Source organism: Phocoena sinus, chromosome 6, assembly GCF_008692025.1.
Source record: "Phocoena sinus isolate mPhoSin1 chromosome 6, mPhoSin1.pri, whole genome shotgun sequence".
Classification (NCBI taxonomy): Eukaryota; Metazoa; Chordata; class Mammalia; order Artiodactyla; family Phocoenidae; genus Phocoena; species Phocoena sinus.
This window is the reverse complement of record NC_045768.1, coordinates 21192899-21220340: the sequence shown is the minus strand read 5'-3', so window position 1 is coordinate 21220340 and position 27442 is coordinate 21192899. Positions and strand designations below refer to the sequence as shown.

General features: G+C 39.9%; 1 protein-coding gene across 4 annotated transcripts in view; it reads right to left on the bottom strand.

The window, feature by feature from the left end:
• Positions 1–18396, bottom strand: part of INIP (INTS3 and NABP interacting protein) — a 29005-nt gene extending 10609 nt beyond the window's left edge. Inside the window, exons 1-3 of one of the 4 annotated variants that reach the window (XM_032634616.1) lie at positions 18118–18396; positions 16952–17034; positions 2804–2950 (exon numbers count right to left, since the gene is read on the bottom strand). Coding sequence is in view for 2 of the 4 variants with exons in the window: in XM_032634614.1 (XP_032490505.1) it covers positions 202–274 (73 nt within the window). In the remaining 2 variants the exon portion in view is untranslated. Of the gene's footprint in view, positions 1–201; positions 825–2803; positions 2951–16951; positions 17035–18117 lie in introns of those variants that run through there. The other 3 variants (XM_032634615.1, XM_032634617.1, XM_032634614.1) reach the window with 3 other exon arrangements.
• Between the last annotated feature and the right edge of the window lie 9046 nt (positions 18397–27442).

Sequence of the window (27442 nt, the reverse complement as noted above, 5' to 3'; positions counted from 1 at the left end):
CAAATAGTCCCAGAAAAAGCAAGTTATATACCAAGAACAGGAGGGTCAGATCAGAGCAGGTCCTCACACACACACACACCATTTGAAAGGAAACGCAGTGGTAGATGAGCACCCATGGTCACACACAGTGACCAAGGAGAAACCCTGAGCTCTAACTGGATGAATTAGCGGAATATCCTAAAGAGAGCTAATGGTACAGACCTGATCCCTGATTTCCTGGGAGATGAAACGTCCATATTCCCGGCAGGAATGCTACCAGAAAAGGGCAATTCATAATGACAACAGAACAATGGGTTATAAAATGCTAATCACATTTAAAAAAAAAAAGAAGAAGAAGAATATTTCATTCAGGGAGTAACCCCAGGTTGCAAGAAACTAAAAATCTATGCGAAAAGGCATGAGTTAAAAAAAAAAAAAAAAATCTCATTAACTTGGCAAGTTTAGTTACAGAAGTGACCAAGTGCACACCAATGCAACTTTTAAATCATCTTTAAAGGCATAAGCAAATCTTATGATTTACCTAAGAATCAAATCCATCAACAAACCCTAAACCTTGACTAATCTGAAATTTTGTTTTGTTTTGGTAGTGGTAAGACAACCATAACCATAGGAAGGTATAAAAAAAATTACTAAAGTCCTGGGAAAGTACAGAAATAAGAATCTGGGAAGATTATTATAATCCAAGGAAGATTAAAAAAACAAAGTACTATAGAGAGAGTAAATGAATTAATTAAACCCGTGGGTTAGTATTTTAAAATAGGTTTAATTTTAAGTATAGTAAGTTTGTTTGTGTCTTTCGGGGGGCTACGCGGGCCTCCCACTGTTGCGACCTCTCCCGCTGCAGAGCACAGGCTCCGGACGCACAGGCTCAGCGGCCATGGCCCACGGGCCCAGCCACTCTGCGGCACGTGGGATCCTCCCGGACCAGGGCACAAACCCCCATCCCCTGCATCGGCAGGTGGACTCTCAACCACTGTGCCACCAGGGAAGCCCTAAGTATAGTAAGTTTTGCCATCACTATATAAAGTGAAGTATTATAGAAGTCAAATTAATTGTAATTAAAACTGTTATTAAAGAGAATTTAACTAAATAAGCTTGTAATCAATTCTAAATGCTTAAAACATTTTATTTTGGAACTTAGTTTATAAGTAGGTTTAAAAACTGAGCATGAATTATGAGCAGTGATGAGGATTTTTCTCCATGCACAAAATCCCCTTAGACATTAAAGAACTTGTTAAAACAGTTAAATAAGCTGTCATTAGACAGGGGTAGCTCATAGCCTTCCTTCCCTGGTAAAGGATAATGCCTCTCTCTGTATCTCACTTAATGCCCCACGCTCCCACCCAGAAGCCTAAGTTTTATCCTTTAATACCTCCTTCTTCCTACCCACATCCAACCAATCACCTAGTCCAATCAATTTTATATCCTTGATGTCTCTAAAATATCTTCCCCTTTCAACTGCTATTCCACAGTCTAACCAGGCAAGGTTATCTCCTGCATAACATTCAAGAACTTAATGTCTACATGTAGGCAGCTGAGAGCCACAAAAACTATTTTACAGGGAAAGGGTATGGTCAGGTCTATTAGACTTTTACTTTCTGAGCTTGTCTTATGCCCTGAAACCTATGCTTCCCCCTTGAGCGTTCAAAAATAATCTAGTACTAATTTACATGTCAGTTTTGTACAAAACATTTACTGTATTACAGAAATATATAAAAGTCAACAGATAGCAGGTAATAATAATAGCTTATTTCACATTTGAAACATAAGGCAAAAAACTAGGTAGTCAATTTGGTTATGTGAAGTAGTTAAGTGTAATTTTCTAGAGCAAGATTCTCCCACCTTCAGAGTTTGTAATACAAACTTACTCTAAGGCATCAATATATAAAATTTAACTTTTATTCTAATCACTACATGAATTGTTTTTTTAAACACAAACTGTCTCTCACCATAATTCAACATTTTACTTTTACATTATTTTACATGTATCTTAAAGTTACATGTAACTTTTACATTCTTAAAAGCATGAGAGTGTTAAAATATTATCTCATGTACAGTAGGAATTACTTAATATTCCTTTATAACTAAACTTTTTCCTAATAAAATTATCTTAGAATAAAGCAGCACACTCGAAAAGTTCCACTTAGAACTATAACTCTATCTCCATTCACAATCATATATATTCTCATTTCCATATTCATTTATAGAAACATTTAACTCCCACACATTTCTGTGTCACTAAAAATATTCTGGAGTAACTAGCATTACAGCAAATTGCATTTAAAACCTAACAGCTGATATTCACTTTGCGTGAATAGCTCTATGACACTTAAACAAGGACTAATAGGAATTCCTTTTATTGAAAAAAATCTAAAACTAAAGAATGAAAATTATTGTTTGATTAGTGGATAATCTACTTTCCAATTACAGTTGTTATATTGCTTTCATAACAATTTTTAAAAAGATATTTTAAAATTTTCAAATCCTTTCAAAAGATTATCTTGCAAGCTATATACTCTTCACAACTATACAGTAAATGAACTATCATCCTAAGACAGCTGTTTAGGGGGAGTTCCCTGGTGGACTAGTGGTTAGGATTCCGGGCTTTCAACACCATGCCCAGGTTCAATCCTCGATTGGGTAACTGAGATCCCACAAGCCGTGTGGCGCAGCAAAAAAAAAAAAAAAAAAAAAGACAGCTGTTCAGTATTGGAGGAAAGTCACTGTGGCACTATTAGTTTAACATGTTTTAAGTTATTTATTGATTCAACATATATTTATTGTGTATCCATGACATACATACAGGCACTAAGGTAGAGTCTAAGGATGCAATGACGAGCCACAACTTAATTTGATGCTAGTTCTCATGGTTCTTAAACATTCCCGTGAAGATAGAGATTATCAAATAATTACACAAATGAATGTATAATTAGAGTCTAAGATGAGTAGTCTGAAATAAAGAAATAACATTCTATAAGTATTAAAAACAATCATTGTAGGAATCAAGGTTTTTGTTGGTTTTTTTTTACATCTTTATTGGAATATAATTGCTTCATACTGTTGTGTTAGTTTCTGCTGTATAACAAAGTGAATCAGCTATATGTATACATATATCCCCATATCCCCTCCCTCCCACCCTCCCTATCCCACCCCGCTAGGTGGTCACAAAGCATCGAGCTGATCTCCCTGTGCTGTGCAGCAGCTTCCCACTAGCTATCCATTTTACATTTGGAAGTGTATATACGTTAATGCTATTCTCTCTCTTCGTCCCAGCCTCCCCTTCCGCCCCCATCCTCAAGTCCAATCTCTACATCTGTGTCTTTATTCCTGCCCTGACACTAGGTTCATCAATACAACTTTTCTAGATTCCATATATATATGTGTTAGCATACGGTATTTGTTTTTCTCTTTCTGACTTACTTCACTATGTATGACAGACTCAAGGTCCATCCGCCTCACTATAAATAACTCAATTTTGTTCCTTTTCATGGCTGAATAATATTCCACTGTATATATGTGCCACATCTTCTTTACCCATTCATCTGTCAATGGACATTTAGGTTTCTTCCATCTCCCGGCTATTGTGAATAATGCTGCAGTGAACATTGTGGTACATGACTTATTTTGAATTATGGCTTTCTCAGGGTATATGCCCAGTAGTGGAATTGCTGGGTCATATGGTAGTTCTATTTTTAGTTTTTTAAGGAACCTCCACACTGTTCTCCACAGTGGCTGTATCAGTTTACATCCCCACCAACAGGAATCAATGTTGAATCAACTTGACCTAGACTGGGAGTAGGGGGAGCAGTGTCAGAGAAGTCTCCTACAGGAAGTAATGCTAGAGCTAAAATGTTAGATTAATTAGGTTAATTAGGGGTGGGGGACAAAATAACGCTTCCCCCTTTAGAAAGATCACTGTAGCTACAAGGTTGAGAATACACTAGACAAGAGAAAAAGAGACTATTACAGTAGAACAAGCTGGAGATGACAGAAGTTGTTAGTGGCCAAGGAAATGGAGAGAGATGAACAGACCCAAGAGCTTTTTAGGAAGTTAAATCAACAGGACAGTGACAGAATAAATAAGAAGTCAAGAATGAGGAAGAAGGTGTCATGGATGGTTCTGAGGTTTTTGGCTCATATAGTTAAATGGTATATTATTCGTACTGCTGCTGTAACAAATTACCACAAACTTAATGGCTTAAAACAACACAAATCTATTATCTTACAGTTCTATAGGTCAGTAGTCTCACTGGGCTAAAATCAAGTGCTGCTTTCCTTTCTGGAGGCTCTAGGAGAGAATGTGTTTCCTTCCCTTTTCCATCTTATAGATATGCCTGAGTTCCCTGGCTTGTGGTCCCCTTTCTCCAACTTAAATGCCAACAACGTTGCATGTCTCTGACCCTTCTGTGGTCATTTCTCCCTGACCACAGCCAGGAAAAAATTCTTTGCTTTTAAAGACCCATGTGGGAGGGGGACCTTCAAGATGGTGGAGGAGTAAGACGTGGAAATCACCTTCCTCCCCACAAGTACATCAAAAATACATCTACATGTGGAACAACTGCTACAGAACACCTACTGAACCCTCGCAGAAAAACTCAGACTTCCCAAAAGGCAAGAAACTCCCCATGTACTTGGGTAGGGCAAAAGTAAAAAGAAAAAACAGAGGCAAAATAATAGGGATGGGACCTGCACCTCTGGGAGGGAGCTGTGAAGGAGGAAAAGTTTCCAAACACTAGGAAGCCCCTTCACGGGCAGAAACGGGGGGTGGGCATGAGGGAAGCTTTGGAGCCACGGAGGAGAGCACAGCCACAGGGGTGCGGAGGGCAAAGTGGAGAGATTCCCACACAGAGGATCAGTGCTGACCAGCACTCACCAGCCCGAGAGGCTTGGTGGGGGCTGGGAGCTGAGGCTCCGGCTTCGGAGGTCACATCCCCAGGGAGAGGACAGATTGGCTGCGTGAACACAACCTGAAGGGGGCTAGTGCGCCACAGCTAGCTGAGAGGGAGTCTGTGAAAACGTCTGGAACTGCCTAAGAGGCAAGAGACCATTGTTTCGGGGTACGCAAGGAGAGGGGATTCAGAGTGCCGCCTAAACGAGCTCCGGAGACAGGCGCGAGCCGCGGCTATCAGTGTGGACCCCAGAGACGGGCATGAGACGCTAAGGTTGCTGCGGCAGCCACCAAGAAGCCTGTGTGCAAGCACAGATCCCTATCCACACCTCCCCTCCTGGGAGCCTGTGCAGCCCGCCACTGCCAGGGTCCCGTGATCCAGGGACAACTTCCCCAGAGAACGCATGGCGCCTCAGGCTGGTGCAACGTCACGCCGGCCTCTGCCGCCGCAGGCTCACCCCGCATCCGCACCCCTCTCTCCCCCCGGCCTGAGTGAGCCAGAGCCCCCTAATCGGCTGCTCCTTTAACCCCCTCCTGTATGAGCGAAGAGCAGATGCCAGAGGGTAACCTACACGCAGAGGCGGGTCCAAATCCAAAGCCGAACCCCAGGAGCTGTGCGAATAAAGAAGAGAAAGGGAAATCTCTCCCAGCAGCCTCAGGAGCAGCGGATTAAACCTCCACAATCAACTTGATGTACCTGCATCTGTGGAATGCCTAAATAGGCAAGGAATCACCCCAAAATTCATGCGGTGGACTTTGGGAGCAATTGTAGACTTGGGGTTTGCTTTCTGCATCTAATTTGTTTCTGGTTTTATGTTTTCTTAGTTTAGTATTTAGAGCTTATTATCATTGGTAGATTTGTTTATTGATTTGGTTGCTCTCTTTTTTTCTTTTAATATATATATTTTCCTTTTTTTCTTTTCTGAGTGTGTATGTGTATGCTTCTTTGTGTGATTATGTATGTATAGGTTTACTTTTACCATTTGTCCTAGGGCTCTCTCTGTCCGTTTTGGGGTTTTTTTAGTATAGTTTTTAGTGCTTGTTATCACTGGTGGATTGGTTTGGTGCTCTCTTCTTTTTTTTTAATTTTTTATATTTTAAGAATTTAAAAAATTTTTTATTTTAGTAACTTTATTTATTTTATTATCTTTTTTTCTTTCTTTCTTTCTTTTTGCCCTTTTTTTCTGAGCTGTGTGGCTGACAAGGTCTTGTTGCTCTGGCCGGGTGTCAGGCCTGAGCCTCTGAGGTGGGAGAGCCGAGTTCAGGACAGTGGTCCACCAGAGACCTCCTGGGCCCACATAATATCAGTTGGTGAGAGCTCTCCCAGAGATCTCCATCTCAATGCTAAGACCCAGATCCACTCAACAACCAGCAAGCTCTCGTGCTGGACACCCCATGCCAAACAACTAGCAAGACAGGAACACAACCCTACCCATTAGCAGAGAGGCAGCCTAAAATCAGGATACGGTCATAGACACCCCAAAACACACAACCGGACGTGGTCCTGCCCAACAGAAAGACAAGATCCAGCCTCATCCACCAGAACACAGGCATCAGTCCCCTCCACCAGGAAGCCTACACAACCCACTGAACCAACCTCACCCACTGGGGTCAGACACCAAAAACAATGGGAACTACGAACCTGCATCCTGAGAAAAGGAGACCCCAAACACAGTAAGTTAAGGAAAATGAGAAGACAGAGAAATACACAGCAGATGAAGGAGCAAGGTAAAAACCCACCAGACCAAACAAATGAAGAGGAAATAGGCAATCTACCTGAAAAAGAATTCAGAGTATTGATAGTAAAGATGATCCAAAATCTTGGAAATAGAATGGAGAAAATACAAGAAACGTTTAACAAGGACCTAGAAGAACTAAAGAGCAAACAAACAATGATAAACAACAAAATAAGTGAAATTAAAAATTCTCTACAAGGAATCAACAGCAGAATAACTGAGACAGAAGAACGGATAAGTGACCTGGAAGATAAAGTAGTGGAAATAACTACCACAGAGCAGAATAAATGAAAAAGAATGAAAAGAATTGAGGACAGTCTCAGAGACCTCTGGGACAACATTAAACACACCAACATTCGAATTATAGGGGTCCCAGAAGAAGAAGAGAAAAAGAAAAGGACTGAGAAAATATTAGAAGAGATTATAGTTGAAAACTTCCCTAATATGGGAAAGGAAATAGTCAAGTCCAGGAAGCACAGAGAGTCCCATACAGAATAAATGGAGAAACACACCAAGACACATACTAATCAAACTGTCAAAAATTAAATACAAAGAAAAAATATTAAAAGCAGCAAGGGAAAAGCAACAAATAACATACAAGGGAATCCCCATAAAGTTAACAGCTGATCTTTCAGCAGAAACTCTGCAAGCCAGAAGCGTGTAGCAGGACATATTTAAAGTGATGAAAGGGAAAACCTACAACCAAGATTACACTACCAAGCAAGGATCTCATTCAGATTAAACAGAGAAATTAAAACCTTCACAGACAAGCAAAAGCTAAGAGAATTCAACCCTACCAAACGAGCTTTACAACAAATGCTAAAGGAACTTCTCTAGGCAGTTAACACAAGAGAAGGAAAAAACCTACAATAATAAACCCAAAACAATTAAGGAAATGGTAATAGGAACATACATATCAATAACTACCTTAAACGTAAATGGATTAAATGCTCCAACCAAAAGACACAGACTGGCTGCATGGATACAAAAACAAGACCCGTATATATGCTGTCTACAAGAGACCCACTTCAGACCTAGGGAAACATACAGACTGGAAGTGTGGGGATAGAAAAAGTTATTCCATGCAAATGGAAATCAAAAGAAAGCTGGAGTAGCAATTCTCATATCAGAGAAAATACACTTTAAAATAAAACTATTACAAGAGACACTGAAGGACACTACATAATGATCAAGGGATCAATCCAAGAAGAAGATATAACAATTATAAATATTTATGCACCCAACATAGGAGCACCTCAATGCATAAGGCAAATGCTAACAGCCATAAAAGGGGAAATCGACAGTAACACAATCATAGTATGGGACTTTAACACCCCACTTTGACCAATGGACAGATCATCCAAAATGAAAATAAATAAGGAAACACAAGTTTCAAATGATACATTAAACAAGATTGACTTAATTGATATTTATAGGACATTCCATCCAAAAACAACAGAATACACATTCTTCTCAAGTGCTCATGGAACATTCTCCAGGATAGACCATATCTTGGGTCACAAATCAAGCCTTGGTAAATTTAAGAAAATTAAAATTGTATCAAGTATCTTTTCTGACCACAACACTATGGGACTAGGTATCAATTACAGGAAAAAAGTTTGTAAAAAATACAAACACATGGAGGTTAAACAATAAACTACTAAATAACCAAGAGATCACTGATGAAATCAAAGAGGAAGTCAAAAAATACCTAGAAACAAATGACAGTGAATACATGACGACCCAAAACCTACTGGATGCAGCAAAAGCAGTTCTAAGAGGGAAGTTTATATCAATACAATCCTACCTCAAGAAACAAGAAACATCTCAAATAAAAAACCTAACCTTACACCTAAACCAATTAGAGAAAAAAACAAAAAAAAAAACCCCAAAGTTAGCAGAAGGAAAGAAATCATAAAGATCAGATCAGAAATAAATGAAAAAGAAATGAAGGAAAAAATAGCAAAGATCAATAAAACTAAAAGCTGGTTCTTTGAGAAGAGAAACAAAATTAATAAACCATTAGCCAGACTCATCAAGAAGAAAAGGGAGAAGACTCAAATCAATAGGATTAGAAATGAAAAAAAGAGAAGTAACAACTGACACTGCAGAAATACAAAGGATCATGAGTGATTACTACAAGCAACTATATGCCATTAAAATGGACAACCTGGAAGAAATGGACAAATTCTTAGAAATGCACAACCTGCCAAGACTGAATCAGGAAGAAATAGAAAATATAAACAGACCAGTTCCAAGCACTGAAACTGTGATTAAAAATCTTCCAACAGGGACTTCCCTGGTAGCACAGTGACTGAGAATCCGCCTGGCAATGCAGGATACACGGGTCCGATCCCCGGTCCCGGAAGATCTCACATGCCATGGAACAACTAAGCCCATGCACCACAACTACTGAGCCTGTGCTCTAGAGCCTGTAAGCCACAACTACTGAGTCTACACACCTAAAGCCCTGCACTGCAACAAGAGGCCCACACACTGCAATGAACTGTAGCCCCCACTTGCCGCAACTAGAGAAAGCCCACATGCAGCAATGAAGACCCAATGCAGCCAAAAATAATAAATTGAAAAAGAAATATCTTCCAACAAACAAAAGCCCAGGACCGGATGGCTTCAGAGGCGAATTCTATCAAACATTTAGAGAAGAACTAACACCTATCCTTCTCAAATTCTTCCAAAATATAGCAGAGGGAGGAACACTCCCAAACTCATTCTATGAGGCCACCATCACCCTGATACCAAAACCAGCAACGATGTCACAAAAAAAGACAACTACAGGCCAATATATATATCTGATAAACACAGATGCAAAAATCCTCAACAAACTACTAGCAAACAAAATCTAAAAGCACATTAAAAGGATCATACACCATGATCAAGTGGGATTTATCCCAGGAATGCAAGGATTCTTCAATATATACAAATCAATCATTGTGATAAACTATATTAACAAATTGAAGGATAAAAACCATATGATCTTACAGAGAGAAAAAAAAAAAAAAACCATATGATCATCTCAATACATGCAGAAAAAGCTTTCAACAAAATTCAAAACCCATTTACAATAAAAACCCTCCAAAACCTCAACATAATAAAGGCCATATACGACAAACCCACAGCCAACATCATTCTCATTGGTGAAAAACTGAAACCGTTTCTACTAAGATCAGGAACAAGACAAGGTTGCCCACTCTCACCACTATTATTCAACATAGTTTTGGAATTTCTAGCCACAGCAATCAGAGAAGAAAAATAAATAAAAGAAATCCAAATCGGAAAAGAAGAAGTAAAGCTGTCGCTGTTTGCAGAATGACATGATACTATACATAGAGAATCCTAAAGATACTACCAGAAAACTACCAGGACTAATATATATGCTATATATGTATCTGTTTATATATATTTCGTCATGAACAGAACGTTGACACAAATATGAATGTTAAAGGTGCTTCTGGGGAAGTCTCAGATGGATATGAGGAATATGTTATTGGAAACTGTAGGAAAAGCAGTCCTTGTTACAAAGTGGCAGGGAACTTGACCAAATTGTGTTCTAGTGTTTTGTGGAAAGTAAAAGCTGTCAGTAATGAACTTGGATATTTAACTGAGGATATTTCTAAGCAAAATGTTGAAGGTGTGACCTGGTTTCTCCTTGCTGCTTATAGTAAAGTGTGAGAGGGAGACAACTGAAAAAGGAACCAGAACTTGAAGACCGAAAATTCTCAGCTTATTCTTATTGCAAAAAATGAGAAAGTGTGTTCAGGAGAGAACACCAAAGACATGGCTGGACAGAGATTATGGGTGTGTGACATGGATCCAATCAACCATCTCAGCAGAAGCACTGTCAGCTTGGACTGAAGAGAACAGAGGTGGGATGAAATGAAGAAAGGCTGTCAGACTTCTGGGGTTCTACAAGCAGGAAGTTAGATGTTAGAGATGTCTGGATGCAAACAAGCGTCATCCTTTGAGTACAGGGAGGAATGACTCTGAAGGTGGGTCAGGGGTCAGCAGGGCTGCTACTGCCACCATGGGTCCAGAGAGCACAGGCCCAGGCAGCAGGACTGTTTCCTCATTGGTTCCCGAGGGGCTGGGGACAAAATTCAGGGAGGAGAAGGCAGAGCCACCACCCTTGTTAGAAAATTGAGCCAAATAGGATTTCACTCTCAAGCCTTAAAATCTAATGGAATTTTCCACAGAAGTTTCTTAAAATTAGCCACATATATTAATGTCATACAAATAATTTCAGCACACAAATGTGTACTGTAGAAATGTTGCAGGCTGGAGAGTAAAAGATGTGAGTTCTAGTACTGATGTTGATATAATAAACTAAATCTTTGAATAAATTAAATATCTAATGGAATTTGCCCTGCTAGGTTTTGGACTTGCTTAGGACCTGTCAGCCTTCTTCTTTCCAATTTCTTCCTTTTGGAAGGGGAATGTCTATCCTATACCTGTCCCACTATTGTATTTTGGAAGCAGATAACTTGTTTGGTTTCATAGGTTCACTATTGGAGAGGAATTTTGCCTCAGGATGAATCATACCTCTAGTCTCATTCATATCTGATTTAGATGCTATTTAGATGAAATTTTAGACTTAGAGTTGATGCTGGAATGGGTTAAGACTTTTGTGGCTGTTGGAATGGGGCAAATATATTTCACATGTGAAGACTTGAATTTTGGAGGCTGAGAGGGTGGAGTGTTATAGGTTAAATTGTATCCTTGCAAAACACATAGGTTGAAGTCCTAAGCCCTAGTACCTCAGAATGTGACTGTATTTGGATACAGAGTTTTTAAAGAGGCAGTTAAGGTTGAATAAGGTCATTGGGAGTGGGCCCTAAGCCAATATGACTTGTGTCCTTATAAGAAGAGGAGATCAGGACATGCACATACAGAGAAAAGAAAGACCATGTGAAGACACAGGAAGAAAAGACACAGGCCATCTACAAGCCAAGGAGAAATCAACTCTGCTGACAACTTGATCTCAGAATTGTGAGAAAATAAATTTCTGTTGTTTAACAACAACAACAAAAAAGAATTACTAATACATGCTACTACACAGATGAACCTCAAAAACATGCTAAGTGAAACCAGACACAAGAGACCATATACTGTAAGAGTCCATTTATATGAAAGGTGTCCAGAAGAGGCAAATTTATAGAGACAAAAAGTACATTAGTGGTTGCCCAGGCCTGTAAGAATGGGAAGTGACTGCAAACAGGCATGAGTTTTCTTTCTGGGTTAATGGAAATGTTATAAAATTAGATATTAGTGAAAGTTACACACTTTACAAAGTTACTAAAGATTCTTGAAGTGTAATCTTAATACAGGTGAATCTTATAGTATGTAAATTATATCCAAAGTTGTTTAAAAGATTTTTTTAAATAAAAAACAAAGACTCATGTGATTAAAATGGGCCCACCTGGATAATCCAGGATAATCTTCCCATCTCAAGGTCCTTAACCTTAATCACACGAGCAAAGTTCCTTTTGCTATGTAAGGTAACAAAGTCATAGATTCCGGGGATTATGACCTCGGCATTTTTTGGAGGGATGCGGGGAGAATACTATTCTGCCTACCATACTCCTTAATGATTATAAAATGTATTCAGTGGTTAAAACTCAAACTTATTCAGGGGAGACAGCCTGATGTCTAAGTCTTAGCAGAATAAAAAATACAACAACATTATTAACATGAAGTAATTAGTACCAGTAACTAGTCTTCTAGCTATCTAGTTAATGGCAAACACTTCCTGTAACTTGCAAGATTAAAAAATTATTCAACTCTTAGCCACCTTTGGAGTTTACTGAAAATACAGATCAAGGAAAGGAATAAGCCCTAATATCTGCTCAGGTGATCTCCTTGTGTTCAAGTTCTCTCTCACTGAGACCCCAAGGACTTAACCCTTTTAAGCTACTGCCAATTTTTCTATCCTGCCACTTTTTCTATCCACTGAGGTTTCTTGTCTTCAGCACTAGCTAAATAAGATGATGAAATCTCTTCTGCTTGAATCACCCTTTCCTCCTTGCTCATTTTTCTTTTCCTCTTACAGATAAACTCACAGGCCCATTTCCCTGTAAGGATTTTCTGCTCAAAAACAGATGGAGAAGAGATACAAAAATTAAGATGAGGTCTTTTGCCCCTAGTCTAGAGCTCCCAATTTTCTTTTAGATACTATAATTAGAATGTTCTAACCCTCCAGTTAACGTGCAGTATGGGAAATCAATGAACAGGGCACTTGGACACAGATTCAATTTGGGTTCTCATCTCAGTATTACCAGTTACTATTTAATATTGGGAAAATTACCTCACTATGCAGGACTGATGGACATAACAGTGACAACTTTGAAGGGTGGTTATATGAAATATGGAAAATAAAAATAAAATACCTAGCACACTGCCTGCCACGTGGTAGTTGCTTAATAAATACTAGCTATTACTGTTATTATTACCTAGTGTTCTCTATCATTTAGATTGTCAACCTCACTAGATTCTTGTCAGCCCCATTCTGACAATTCTCTGTCAGTAAACTGTTTTTCAACACACAGGGTACAATTGATTAGCACAACTTTCTAGATTACACTCACATGACAGGCCTCCCAGGCCAGTCTGAATCTGGGGATCACAAGCTCTCTTCTACTATACAAACAATCTCATGCTAGTTTACGTCATATTCTGCCTCAACTCAGTTTCATTCCTATTTGAACCTGGGCCTACAGATCAATCCTAGCCTCAGAAAACTACTGTACACTCTTTGCCTTGGCAATGAAAAATGAGGCAAAAAATCTAGTTTTGAAAAACGAACTCCAAATTGTGTCTTTGTGTCCACTCTCATCTTTAAAAATGTACAGATGCAAGAATTTTGAGATGATTTTTATGCATCACTAGGATAAATTCTTTTTTTGTTGCTTTTTTTGTATTTTTCTGCGGTATGTGGGCCTCTCACTGTTGTGGCCTCTCCCGTTGCGGAGCACAGGCTGTGGACGCGCAGGTTCACAGCTAGATCTGAAAGAGGGCCTGTCCCCTACACCAGAGACATTAATAAATTACAACACACAGATGAAGATTTCTTAAGTCATTGTTCTTTCAGTTACCATTATAAGATAATTATGGAACTTGGCATTCAATCTCCACAATAAGTAGTTCCAATACACATAAACAGTACAGAAATAATATAGAGAGTAAAATGCAATAGATCCAAATCAATAAGAATTTTAAATTTTCACTGAGAGTCTAGGAGTCTACAGAACATGATATGGACTCCCTCTGCTGGTGCCTAATAGCAGCAGCTCCATGACACCAACAATATCACGGACAAAAGAGCAACAAAAGCCAAAGGACTAATCTAAATTCGCTTCTATGTTTTTTTGTTTGTTTGTTTTATAAATTTATTTATTTATTTTTGGCCACGTTGGGTCTTCGTTGCTGTGTGCGGGCTTTCTTTTTAGTTGCAGCGAGTGGGGGCTACTTTTCATTGCGGTGCGCAGGCCTCTCATTAAGGTGGCTTCTCTTGTTACGGAGCACGGGCTCTAGGTGCGTAGGCTTCAGTAGTTGTGGCACATAGGCTCAGTAGTTGTGGCACATGGGCTTAGTTGCTCCACAGCATGTGGGGTCTTCCCAGACCAGGGCTTGAACCCATGTCCTCTGCACTGGCAGGCAGATTCTTAACCACTGCGCCACCAGGAAAGTCCTCGCTTCTATTTAGATTAGGGGATGTTTCATAGTGGATTTGACTATGGATCAATCAAAGGTGACGGTAAAAATTATTGTGCTTTATTGCAACTGCTTAAAAAAAAAAAGAGTAACTAGCAAATTGTAAATCTTGCATATTTGTGCTATTAAAACAGAGGGATAAAAATATTTAATTTGTTTTCATTTGGACTGCATTGTGTGATTTTTAGCAGCATATTTTCTCTCCAAAATAGATTTCTCTTAGTTTCATTTCGGTTCAAATTAAATTATTATTATTTTATTTATTTATTTATTTTTTTTTTTGCGGTACGCGGGCCTCCCACCGCTGCGGCCTCTCCCATTGCGGAGCACAGGCTCCGGACGCGCAGGCCCAGTGGCCACAGCTCACGGGCCCAGCCGCTCCGCGGCACGCGGGATCCTCCCGGACCCGGGCACGAACCCACGTCCCCTGCATTGGCAGGCGGACTCCCAACCACTGTGCCACCAGAGAAGCCCCGAATTAAATTATTTTTAATCTGAATCTTTATAACTTGGTGAAAAGAGGAGGTCAAAGACCATAGGGGAATACTGACCTGTGATTAGTCCATAGAGCACACAAATCACACTTGGTTATTTGAGAGAACAGAATTGTATTAGCTGGTTATAGCCAGTAAAGCTATCACCAGAGCTAGCTTTTTACAATACCACACTTCTATAAAACTCATGTAATCTTTAGTCTGTCCTAAATGCAACTAATATACTAAAACAGATTCAGTGGGCTTCCAACTTCCAGTACTAGCAGAATAGTTTGGTTAGAGTAATCCTGCCACAAATATAATTATAAATTCTGGAAAAAATACTAAACATTCATTATTTGAAGGCACTAGAGACTGACCAAAATCAGGCAGAAACTGCAACTGGTGAAATTTGGGAATTGGTGGCCTTTTGCACTCCTCAATCCACGAACAGCTTGTACAGCCTCACCTTACTGGCTTGAGGTATCAGAGGACAGAGTTCAGGACTGGCAGAGTAACCAGAAAATTAGGGGAGAGACTTGAGAGGGAAAGGCAGAAGGAGTAAAGCATAAAACATGCCTATAAAATCCACCCAAGGTTTTTGCTTTCTGCTAAACTACACATACATGGGGGAGACAAATAAAGCACTAAAGCAGCAACTGGAAGCTTTAAAGAATGAGCAGAGATTTCAGCTGCTGCCCAACATAAGGGAGACAAGAGTTTGGAGTATGAGTTTAGCCAAGCCATCTGCTAGAATGAAAATCACATTTCAGAGGAATATAACAGAATTCAGAGTCTCTACAATGTATTAGTCATAATATCCAGTATTCAATTACAAATCACTAAATATAGTAAGAAAAAGGAAAATGTGACTCATTCTCAAAAACAAATGCAGTCAACAGAAACCAACTGAAAGATGATCTAGATGATGCAATTACCAGTGACACAGGACCAGTATCTAGACTCTTAAAAAAAAAATGATAATAAAAATAACCCAAATTTTTAAAAAAGGCTTGAACAAACACTTCACAAAGGAAGATCTGCAATGGCCAATAAGCACATAAAAAAGTGTCCAACATTTGTCATCAGGGAAATCCAAATTAATACTACAATGAGATGTCACTTTACACCCTCTAAAATGGCTAAAATTGAAAAGACCAACAATGCTATATATGGAGCAACCAGAATTCTCACAGTTTACTAGAGGGAATGTAAAGTACATTCACTTTAGGAAAAGGTTTGGCAGTTTTCCATAAAGTAAACTGTACACTCAGCTGCTCCATTCCTAGATATTCATCCAAATATCTGCAAAAAGACTTACAAACGAATATTCAAAGCAGCTTTATTCACAATGGCCAAAACTGATACAACCCCAAAGTCTCCAAAAAGGAATGAATAAATAAATTGTGGTAAATTCATACAGTGGAATGCTAGTCTGCAATAAAAAAGAATGAACTATTGGTACATGGCATAACATGGATGACTCTCACAGACAGTGCAGTGCGTGTAAACAACTGGACACAAACACGTTTATATGACGTTTAAAATAAAACAAGACTAAGATTAATCAAAAACTATGATGCATCAAATAAGGAGTTTAGACTTGATATGGAGAGGAAATAGAAGTTTGCCTCAAGTTCTTAAGCAGGAGACAACTTACAAAGTGGAATTTAATGCTTTCTAGAGATTAAATTTTACTTTTGAAACTTATTTTTAAATAAAAACTCCTTATTTGGGATGTATCTAACTTGACTTGCTTTACAGAGCTCTTAACACAGGTGAAAAGTGTATGAAAAGTTTTTTGAGCCAACGAAAATAAAGGAGTGGATATTGCCTAGTGACAATATAACTTCTTTAAAAGTGGTTCTAATCTCAAGTAAAAGAGCATGAGAACACAAATGTCCGAGGAGGACTTAAGGTTTACAGTGTGAATAAGATTAACACATAGGATTAATAGCTATTAAGGATGTTACATATCTGATGAAACACATCTGATGAAACGTTGGACTTGCTTCAAATATGGGGTTTTACTTGGCTATTCATTTTTAATTCTGGCTCTAGTAACAGCCCTATGCTAAATTTTCTATCAAAATACTTTACTGTATGAGGAAAAAGTTCCTAGCATTTACCTTGTCCTGAAGGGTTTGCTGCCATCTTCCTATTTTCTGTTTCAACTATGTTCCGTGGCAAGTGGTCTGCACTTTACAATCACCTGTAAAAAATAATGTGCAGACACATACCTTCATCTCTTCAGAAACATCTGTCTGAAGGGCACACAGACTTAAATCAAACGCCTCAAGTTATTTAATTAGAGCGTGAAGGTTAAATGCTTATTCTTGCAGATGTTGATACCAACATTCACCATTACTGTCTTTAATTACTTCATTAGGTTGTGTTTACCAAATACTACCAAATGTATCAACTAACTGATAGCATCAATACAATCACAGGGCTAGGAAGAAAAATCACTCATCTGTAGTGCCTCTCGATTCATTTTAAAAACGTACCCAGCAACTACTGTGTATACTGAAAGCTAGAAAGGAAAAAGAGCCGAATATTTATCGCGTACATACTCTGCACCATACAAGAGCTGTAAGATGACTGAAATTAATTATTTTATTTATCACCACTTCATAGATAGGGAGATCGTGTCCAAGGTCACAAAGCTAGTGCGAAAACTTTGGACTGTTAGATTCCAAACTTCGTGCTTTTGTACTAGGCCCTGGGGGGATCCCAAATGAGCAAGACCTTACTCCCGCCCTCAAGAAACATATAATCCGGTGGAAAAAGAGAGTCTCATTCAAGCAACCGTACTAAAAAAGTTTAACAAACGCGCTCTTTACAAGGAGTAAACAGTGCTCCGGAAGCAGAGATGAACTGATTCTAACGGCGTGACGAGGGATGCCTTCTGGGGTAAGCGGGAAAGTACAAGAGCGAGCAAACAGATGTCGATTTGGAACGAAATAATATTAGGTGTCTCCTGCAGCAAAGCACAGAGCGAGCGAAGCCGGCTTAGGACGGGAGGGACAAGAGGGCCATCTTGTGACGGGGAACGTCAATCAGGGATGTGATAGGCCTGGACCTGCGTCTCAGAAAGGTCCCGGGGCGGGAGGCGTGCGTGGAGGGCAGGCAGGGCGGGGGCTGCGGCTGATACCAAGGAGAGGAGGGGGAGTGAGAAATGCTGGGAGGCAAGGCTGGCGGGGAGGCCACTGCCCTGTAGCAAGGAACGGCGGCAGCGGGTCGGCGCCGGGGCCACACACCTTCATCCCCGGCACCGCCAGGCGGTCCTACTTACCGCGAGGCTAGAGAGCCCGGGACCGCCTCGCCTTCTGGTGGCGTTCTCCAAGGGGGCGCACCACTTAAAGACCGGCAAACCAAGCTCAATGCCGCGTTCTACCACCTTCCCGCCCCCGCTGCGCTTCCGCCTCCTGATGACTTACACCCGAGGGACCGGAATTCCCGCCTGCTAACGGCTGCTCTTCACGGCGATTCGTACTTTAACTGCTACCTAATGCATACGCCACTTCCCTTCCAAAGAGTGGCAGCCAGAGAGGCTCCTGGACCCTGCACGCCGCACCATCGGGGGCGGAGCCCGAACGGTGCGGGGCAGAGACCGGCTGGGTCCCTGGCACCGCAATTGGCTCTTTCGTCCAGGCTGCTGCGCAGTGACGTATCCTGCCGGCTCGGCTAGGTAGGGGCGGGGCGGAGACCGGCTGCGTCCCTAGCTCTTCAAGTGGCGAAGTCACCGACTCAGCCGGTTCTGCGACGATGTGAATCCACTTCGGTTGGGAGTGAGGCAGAGCTGCGGTTGGCACCCGGAGAGTGAGCTTTATCAACCATCTCGGGTTACGCGTCTTAACGTACACAAATCCCAGTGATAATTTTCTTTTATAGTTTAAATAATTATACACTAAACTTGTAGAAATTTTTACTACTGTGCAAGAATCTGTATTTAAGGAATGGATGTGCCACATCTCAGAACACTGTCTCTCCTAGTGGGATCGCCTGAAGGCCTGATTCCAGCACAGTAGAGCTACGTATCTACGTTGAACAGTAACCTTGTATTGATGTGTGTCACGTGTCCTGCGGTCGTTAACCATCTTAACGTCCTTCTTAATAATCGATGTTTGCTCAGTAATAAACTTTTATGATGCACAATTTTGTTGAGCATGGATCCATGACAAATAGTAACACTACCAAGCATTTATTAAGTGCCTTGTACGCACGAGGTGCTTCCTGTGCATCAGCTCTGGTCCTGTCATTCCCTGAGTTATATATGATTCCTATTTATTTATATACTTACATATGCTTTATTTATATATGTATTTATGATTTATATATCAGACTCAGAAATGTTCATTTACTTTATGTCTTTAGTTGAATTTCAGCGACTAAAATCCTGTCAGATGCAAAGGTCCAGGTTCTTAAATCTCACACATTGTCTCTGCTCTGGAGGAAGGAATTCCTCTGAGACCAGCTCAGGGAGCTCAGTAGTCTGCTGACTACTTTAGTCTAGATATAAAGTGAGCATTTTGGTAGTTGGCCAGGACAACTTTTCAGTTAAGAGACCTTTCTGAGTTCCGGCCTGACGAAAATGATCACTTGGATATATATGGCTGACAGAACCTTAAGAGAATTTTTTGGTTTTAGGTTGCCTGACGAGACAATACAGAAACTAGGGCATAAGAAAACTCCAGTCTAAGTCCCAAATGGACATCCTGAGCAAGCTTATTTAAGCTGAAAAGAAGAGTTCTACCCCAGAACAACATTTTGTAATTTCCTAGTAAATTCAACCTCCCAGGATTCACAGAACATTATCAGGAGAAAGATAAATTTAACTTGCTGCTGATTGTTTTATTTGGTGAGTGTTAGCTCTTGGACCCCCGTCTCCTCCTTGAGAGATTTTGGGACTTCAGTGTCACAAGAATTTTAACCTATTAGTTAATAGTGGGTCAATTTACTTGGGTTCAAATCCCACCTCTGACACTTAATCGTTTGATGCTTCAGTTCTATCATCTGTAAAAAGAAAAAAAAAATAAATGAGTGACCACTTCATATCCATTAGATGGCTACTATCGAAAAAAAAAAAAAAACCAGAAAATAAAATAATGAGTGTTGGCAGAGAAATTGGAACCTTCGTGCATGTAAAATGATACAGCCACTAGTGGAAAACAGTATAATAGTTACTCAAAAAATTAAGGTTTTTTGGGGGTTTATACACAAAAGAACTGAAAGCAGGGCCTCCAAGAGGTAAGTAAACATCCGTGTTCATAGCAGAACTATTCACAATAGCTAAGGGGTGGAAGTGACACAAATATCCTTGAACAGATGAATGAATAAACAAAACGTAGCATATACATACAATGAAATATTATTCACCTTTTAAAAAGAAGGAAATTCTGATAATGCTACAGTATGCATGAACCTTGAGGATATTATGCTAAGTGAAATAAGCCAGTCACAAAAGGACAAATACTGTGTGATTTCACTTATATAAAGTACTTAGTCACAATCATAGAGACAGAAATAGAATGGTGGTTGCCAGGGGCTGGGGGGAAGGGGACAATGAAGAGTTGTTATTTAATGGGAATAGTGTTTCAGTTTTATAAAATGAAAAGAGTTCTGGAGATGAATGGTGATGATGGGGGTAATTATGAAAGATCTGTGTTTTACTGGATATCTTGTTACTTGATCAGTAAGTCAGCTGATAAGTAGACAGAGCCTACATATCTACTAGGGGAAAGTCCAAGACAAAAGGGATGCATGTGACCATCCTGTGGCGCTGTTAACTGATAAGGAAATGCCAGGTAGCAGTCTGTGAAGTGCTTCCTCCTGAAGCCATCATGATTATTACAGACCTTCAGTATCAAGGTAGAGAGCTGAGAATAGTCCTCAGGTTCCAGCTGGAGCCACCCTAACCCTCTTGTGCTATTTTATGATTAAATATTTATGGGAAATGCATTATGCCAGACAGCCTTTAAAATAAACTGGGTAGGAATTTGAGACAATTAGTGTATGACTTACCTATTGCTTGTAACAAATTATCCCCAAACGTGGCAGTTTAAAACAGCAAATATTTATTCTCTTACAGTTTCTGAGGAGCTGGAATCAAGGCAGCACAGAGGGGTAGTTCTGGCCGAGGATCTTTTTTAAGGTTGCGTCAAGATGCTAGCAGGGGATATAGTCATTCTGAAGGTCAACTACGTGGAAGGATTTACTTGCAAGCTTACTCATGTGGCTAAGGGTAGGAGGCTTCAATTCCTTACCATGCAGCCCTTCCCATAGGGTTGCTCATGACATGGCAACTCACAGCCAGAGCAAGTGATATGACAGTGATCAGGTCAGAAGCAACAGTATCTTTTATAACCTGATCTTGGAAGTGACATACCACTGTTTCTGCCATATACTGGGTGTCACACAGACCAGCCTCGGTACAGTGTGGAAGGGAACTATTACAAGGCCGTGCCTACTAGGAGGTGGGATCATTGGGGCTGGCTTTATCCATTCAGGCTGCTACAGCAGAATACCATAGACGTGATGGCTTCTAAACAACAGCAATTGATTTCTCACAGTTCTGGAGGCTGGGAAGTCCAAGATCAAGGTGCCAGCTTGGTTGGGCTCTGGTGAAGGCCCACTTCCTCATTCATGGATGGCTGTCTTTTTGCAGCAACCTCACATGGCTGCAGGGGTGAGGGATCTGAGTCTCATTTACAAGGGCATTAATCCCATTTATGAGGAGTCCCACCTACATGACCTAATCACCTCACAAATGCCCCACCTCCAAAGGCCATCACATTGGGGATTAGGATTGAGATAGGTGTGGGAGGGATACAAACGTTCAATCCAAAGCAGGGACCATCCTAGAAGCTGGCTACTACAACTACATTGCTCAAACAAAATGTATTCTTACTTCAGATCCTATAATAGAAAATGAAGTGAACTTAGTCTAGGAGACTTTTACCTACAAAAAGGGGCAGAATTGCCCACTGGCTAAGAGAGCAGCCGCTAGAACCAGACTCTCTGGGTTCAGATTCTTGCTTTGCCACTTACTGGGTGAACACTTAGACAAATTATTTCTCTGTTCCTCAATTTCCTCATCTGTGGAACAGGGTAATAAAAGCATCCTCTACCATGATATGTCTGGTTGGACACAAGAGCATTTTCCACCTTATAGAAATACAAGGGAAGCTACCCTTGAAGGAGAAGTGGGTTTCAATTAAGTCAGGACATAGGTGATTCGATGGTTTGGTTAAGGAGAATTTGCTTACCATGGAATGAAACCTCTAGAAACCTAAGGGGAATCTTTTCATTGAATCTTTGCTGTATGCTAGGACTCTGCATGTATTATCTCAAGACCCACCTTTGAGAAGGATACAATGATCATCTATCAATTTTAAAGATGTGGATACATTGAAACTTGTCCAAGATGCTACCATTTTTTGATTACAATAGTGAACTAAACCACTAGGTGAAGTTGCCCATTGGCATTTATAACCATGGCCAAGGATAATAATGCAAGGGAGGGGTTCCCTGGTGCAGATTGAGACCCACTCCCCATGTGGAGTCAGGTCTAGACCATGGTTTGCAAGCCAAGTCTGTGTGTCACAGATACCAAGGCATTAGGCCACTCTGCTTCTTCATACATGGGGGAAGGAAAAGAGGTGTCTTCTCAGGTGGGGCAAGGAGAGGGGGTCCGCAAGAAGGGGTGAGGGTTAGATTAGAAGTGTTTTGTTTAACAGATTGATGGACAACCTGGAAGCAATGGACAAATTCTTAGAAATGCACAACCTGCCAAGACTGAATCAGGAAGAAATAGAAAATATGAACGGACCAATCACAAGCACTGAAATTGAAACTGTGATTAAAAATCTTCCAACAAACAAAAGCCCAGGATCAGGTGGCTTCACAGGAGAATTCTGTCAAACATTTAGAAAAGAGCTAACACCTATCTTTCTCAAACTCTTCCAAAATATAGCAGAGGGAGGAACACTCCCAAACTCATTCTACGAGGCCACCATCACCCTGATACCAAAACCAGACAAGGATGTCACAAAGAAAGAAACTACAGGCCAATATCACTGATGAACATAGATGCAGAAATCCTCAACAAAATACTAGCAAACAGAATCCAACAGCACATTAAAAGGATCATACACCATGATCAAGTGGGGTTTATTCCAGGAATTCAAGGATTCTTCAATATACGCAAATCAATCAACGTGATACACCATATTAACAAATTGAAGGAGAAAAACCATATGATCATCTCAATAGATGCAGAGAAAGCTTTTGACAAAATTCAACACCCATTTATGATAAAAACCCTCCAGAAAGTAGGCATAGAGGGAACTTTCCTCAACATAATAAAGGCCATATATGACAAACCTACAGCCAACATCATCCTCAATGGTGAAAAAGTGAAAGCATTTCCACTAAGATCAGGAATAAGACAAGGTTGCCCACTCTCACCACTCTTATTCAACATAGTTTTGGAAGTTTTAGCCACAGCAATCAGGGAAGGAAAGGAAATAAAAGGAATCCAAATCGGAAAAGAAGAAGTAAAGCTGTCACTGTTTGCAGATGATGTGATACTATACATAGAGAATCCTAAAGGTGCTACCAGAAAACTACTAAAGCTAATCAATGAATTTGGTAAAGTAGCAGAATACAAAATTAATGCACACAAATATCTGGCATTCCTATACACTAATGATAAAAAATCTGAAAGTGAAATCAAGAAAACACTCCCATTTACCATTGCAACAAAAAGAATAAAATATCTAGGAATAAATCTACCTAAGGAGACAAAAGACCTGTATGCAGAAAATTATAAGACACTGATGAAAGAAATTAAAGATGATACAAATAGATGGAGAGATATGCCATGTTCTTGGATTGGAAGAATCAACATTGTGAAAATGACTCTACTACCAAAAGCAATATACAAATTCAATGCAATCCCTATCAAACTACCACTGGCATTTTTCACAGAACCAGAACAAAAGATTCCACAATTTGTATGGAAACACAAAAGACCCCGAATAGCCAAAGCAATCTTGAGAACGAAAAACGGAGCTGGAGGAATCAGGCTCCCTGACTTCAGACTATACTACAAAGCTACAGTAATCAAGACAGTATGGTGCTGGCACAAACACAGAAATATAGATCAATGGAACAGGATAGAAAGCCTAGAGATAAACCCATGCACATATGGTCACCTTATCTTTGATAAAGGAGGCAGGAATGTACAGTGGAGAAAGGACAGCCTCTTCAGTAAGTGGTGCTGGGAAAACTGGACAGGTACATGTAAAAGTATGAGATTAGATCACTCCCTAACACCATACACAAAAATAAGCTCAAAATGGATTAAAGACCTAAATGTAAGGCCAGACACTATCAAACTCTTAGAGGAAAACATAGGCAGAACACTCTATGACATAAATCACAGCAAGATCCTTTTTGACCCACCTCCTAGAGAAATGGAAATAAAAACAAAAACAAATGGGACCTAATGAAACTTAAAAGCTTTTGCACAGCAAAGGAGACCATAAACAAGATGAAAAGACAACCCTCAGAATGGGAGAAAATATTTGCAAATGAAGCAACTGACAAAGGATTAATCTCCAAAATTTATAAGCAGCTCATGTAGCTCAATAACAAAAAAACAAACAACCCAATCCAAAAATGGGCAGAAGACCTAAATAGGCATTTCTCCAAAGAAGATATACAGACTGCCAACAAACACATGAAAGAATGCTCAACATCCTTAATCATTAGAGAAATGCAAATCAAAACTACAATGAGATATCATCTCACACCAGTCAGAATGGCCATCATCAGAAAATCTAGAAACAATAAATGCTGGAGAGGGTGTGGAGAAAATGGAACACTCTTGCACTGCTGGTGGGAATGTGAATTGGTACAGCCACTATGGAGAACAGTATGGAGGTTCCTTAAAAAACTACAAATAGAACTACCATATGACCCAGCAATCCCACTACTGGGCATATACCCTGAGAAAACCATAATTCAAAAAGAGTCATGTACCAAAATGTTCATTTCAGCTCTATTTACAATAGCCAGGAGATGGAGACAACCTAGGTTTCCATCATCGGATGAATGGATAAAGAAGATGTGGCACATATATACAATGGAATATTACTCAGCCATAAAAAGAAACGAAATTGAGCTATTTGTAATGAGGTGGGTGGACCTAGAGTCTGTCATACAGAGTGAAGTAAGTCAGAAAGAGAAAGACAAATACCGTATGCTAACACATATATATGGAATTTAAGAAAAAAAATGTCATGAAGAACCCAGGGGTAAGACAGGATTAAAGACACAGATCTACTAGAGAATGGAGTTGATGATATGGGGAGGGGGAAGGGTAAGCAGTGACAAAGCGAGAGAGTGGCATGGACATATATACACTACCAAACGTAGAATAGATCGCTAGTGGGAAGCAGCCGCATAGCACAGGGAGATCAGCTCGGTGCTTTGTGACCACCTAGAGGGGTAGGATAGGGAGGGTGGGAGGGAGGGAGACGCAAGAGGGAAGAGATATGGGAACATATGTGTACGTATAACTGATTCACTTTGTTATAAAGCAGAAATTAACACACCATTGTAAAGCAATTATACTCCAATAAAGATGTAAAAAAAAAATTGAATCAACAGAGGAAAAAAAAAGTAACTTTTATTTTGCCACTGGTTTGTCCCTTTAATTAAATAGATTGAACCCTACCTTTTTTGGTGGGCTATGAAGAGGACTCACTGCACTGCATTAAACCCCTCAGGGGCCCTGGCCACCTGAGTGCCATGTAATGCTTCATCTCAGCTCCTTCTCATTTGGTCACCTCTAAAGGGCCAACTTCCTACTACATGCCAGTATCCTCAAAGTGCCAAGAAGAGTGCTAAGTAGGTACACCTGCTGATTGATTTTTAACCCTTATGAAAGCTGAAATGTGCCCTTTTATTCATTTATTCAATAGACATTTAATGGAAATACAAACTGAATGATTTGTCCTTGTCTATAGGATGCTTTTAAGTGTGCAGGCCAGAATCTCACTTGTTTTTTCACTGCTTTAGAAGCTGATCTAATCCTTTAGTCAAATAATGCTTTGTGGGCTCTCACTGTGTGCCGCTAATATGCTCTTCAGCAGTACCGTTCCATTAAAGTTCAAGGTGTTTGTTCTTCTTAAACTACTGCACTAACACTGTTACTACTCCCCAGGTTCAGTGCCATCTCTAAATTTAACATATTTGTTGAAAGACTCTTATTTGAGATCATTAATGATGAAATGCCTGCCCTATGCTTCTCCGAATCCCCTAGCATTCTTCCAGTTCCTGTAAAATTCATTAGTACCTTTAATTTACTACCCTTGGGCCAATTTTATTCAACTGTGACTCTAGGGAGGGATTGCATTCCTATTGTAACTGGAGACAAAGGCATTTGTGATCAAGACCTAATCCTGAACCCTGGAATCTGTAAATGTTACCTTATATGGGAAAAGGGTCTTTGCAGATGTGATTAAGGATCTTGAGGTAGGGAGATTATCCTGGATTATCCAGGGGAGCCCTGGATAATCACAAATGTCCTTATAAGAGAGAGGAAGAGGGAGGTTTGACGTAGGCAGAAGAGAAGATGGTGTGATCAGAGGCAGAGACTGGAGTGATGCAGCTGCAAACCAAGGAATGCTGGCAGTTCCCAGGAGCTGGAAGAAGAAAGAACATTCTCCCCTCCTTAATTTTAGCACAAACTGATTTTGGACTTCTGGTCTCCAAAACTGTGAGAGGATAAATTTCTGTTGTTTAAAGGTACCAAGTCTGTGGTCATTTGTTACAGCTGCCATAAGAAACTAATATTGAATACATTACATTTCACAGCTCACTCAGAGCTTGTGTGAGAGTACTTGAGAAACAAATGCTGGAAAGACTTTTGTCTGGGTTGCATTTTAATGAAATAGTTCAGACTTACAAAAATCTATAACTAATAATATAATGACACTGTGGAACTTACTACCTGGCCTAAAAAGCAAAACATTTCAAGTACATTTGAGTTCTCCCAGGCACCCCTTCCCCACCGTGTTCCTCTCGCTCCACCTCAGAGGTAAGCCACTTTCCTGAATTTAGTTGTCATTGCTCCAGTACATATCTTTAAACTTTTGCTACATTGTATCCCTAAGATATATTAAATTGTTTAAAAATTTTATAAAAATGTTGATATTCTATCTATCTATCTGGTATATATATTCTTTTGCAATTTGCTTTTTTGTTAACTATCTGAGCTATTTCCTTGAGTGCTTTCTACATGTAAAGTACCATATTGGGCAATGTGGATGATACAAGACAAATCAGACAGGAAGATTTTGCACCAACATTATCCTGTTAAAAGAGCTACAAATGTAATCTCTTATAGTATTTTCCCATTGTTTTAAAGGAAGGTTCCTACTCAGTAATGTCAACCCAATAAGCGCAGAAGGCAGCAAATAAGAAAAGAGTGTATTTGGGGTCTTAAGAATTGCAATTCTGGAGACACAGATTTGGGTAAAACCAAATGAGTGTTCTGGGGAAGTGTTCAGGGCCTTATAAAGGCAAAAGCCATGAGGCTCTACTCTGAT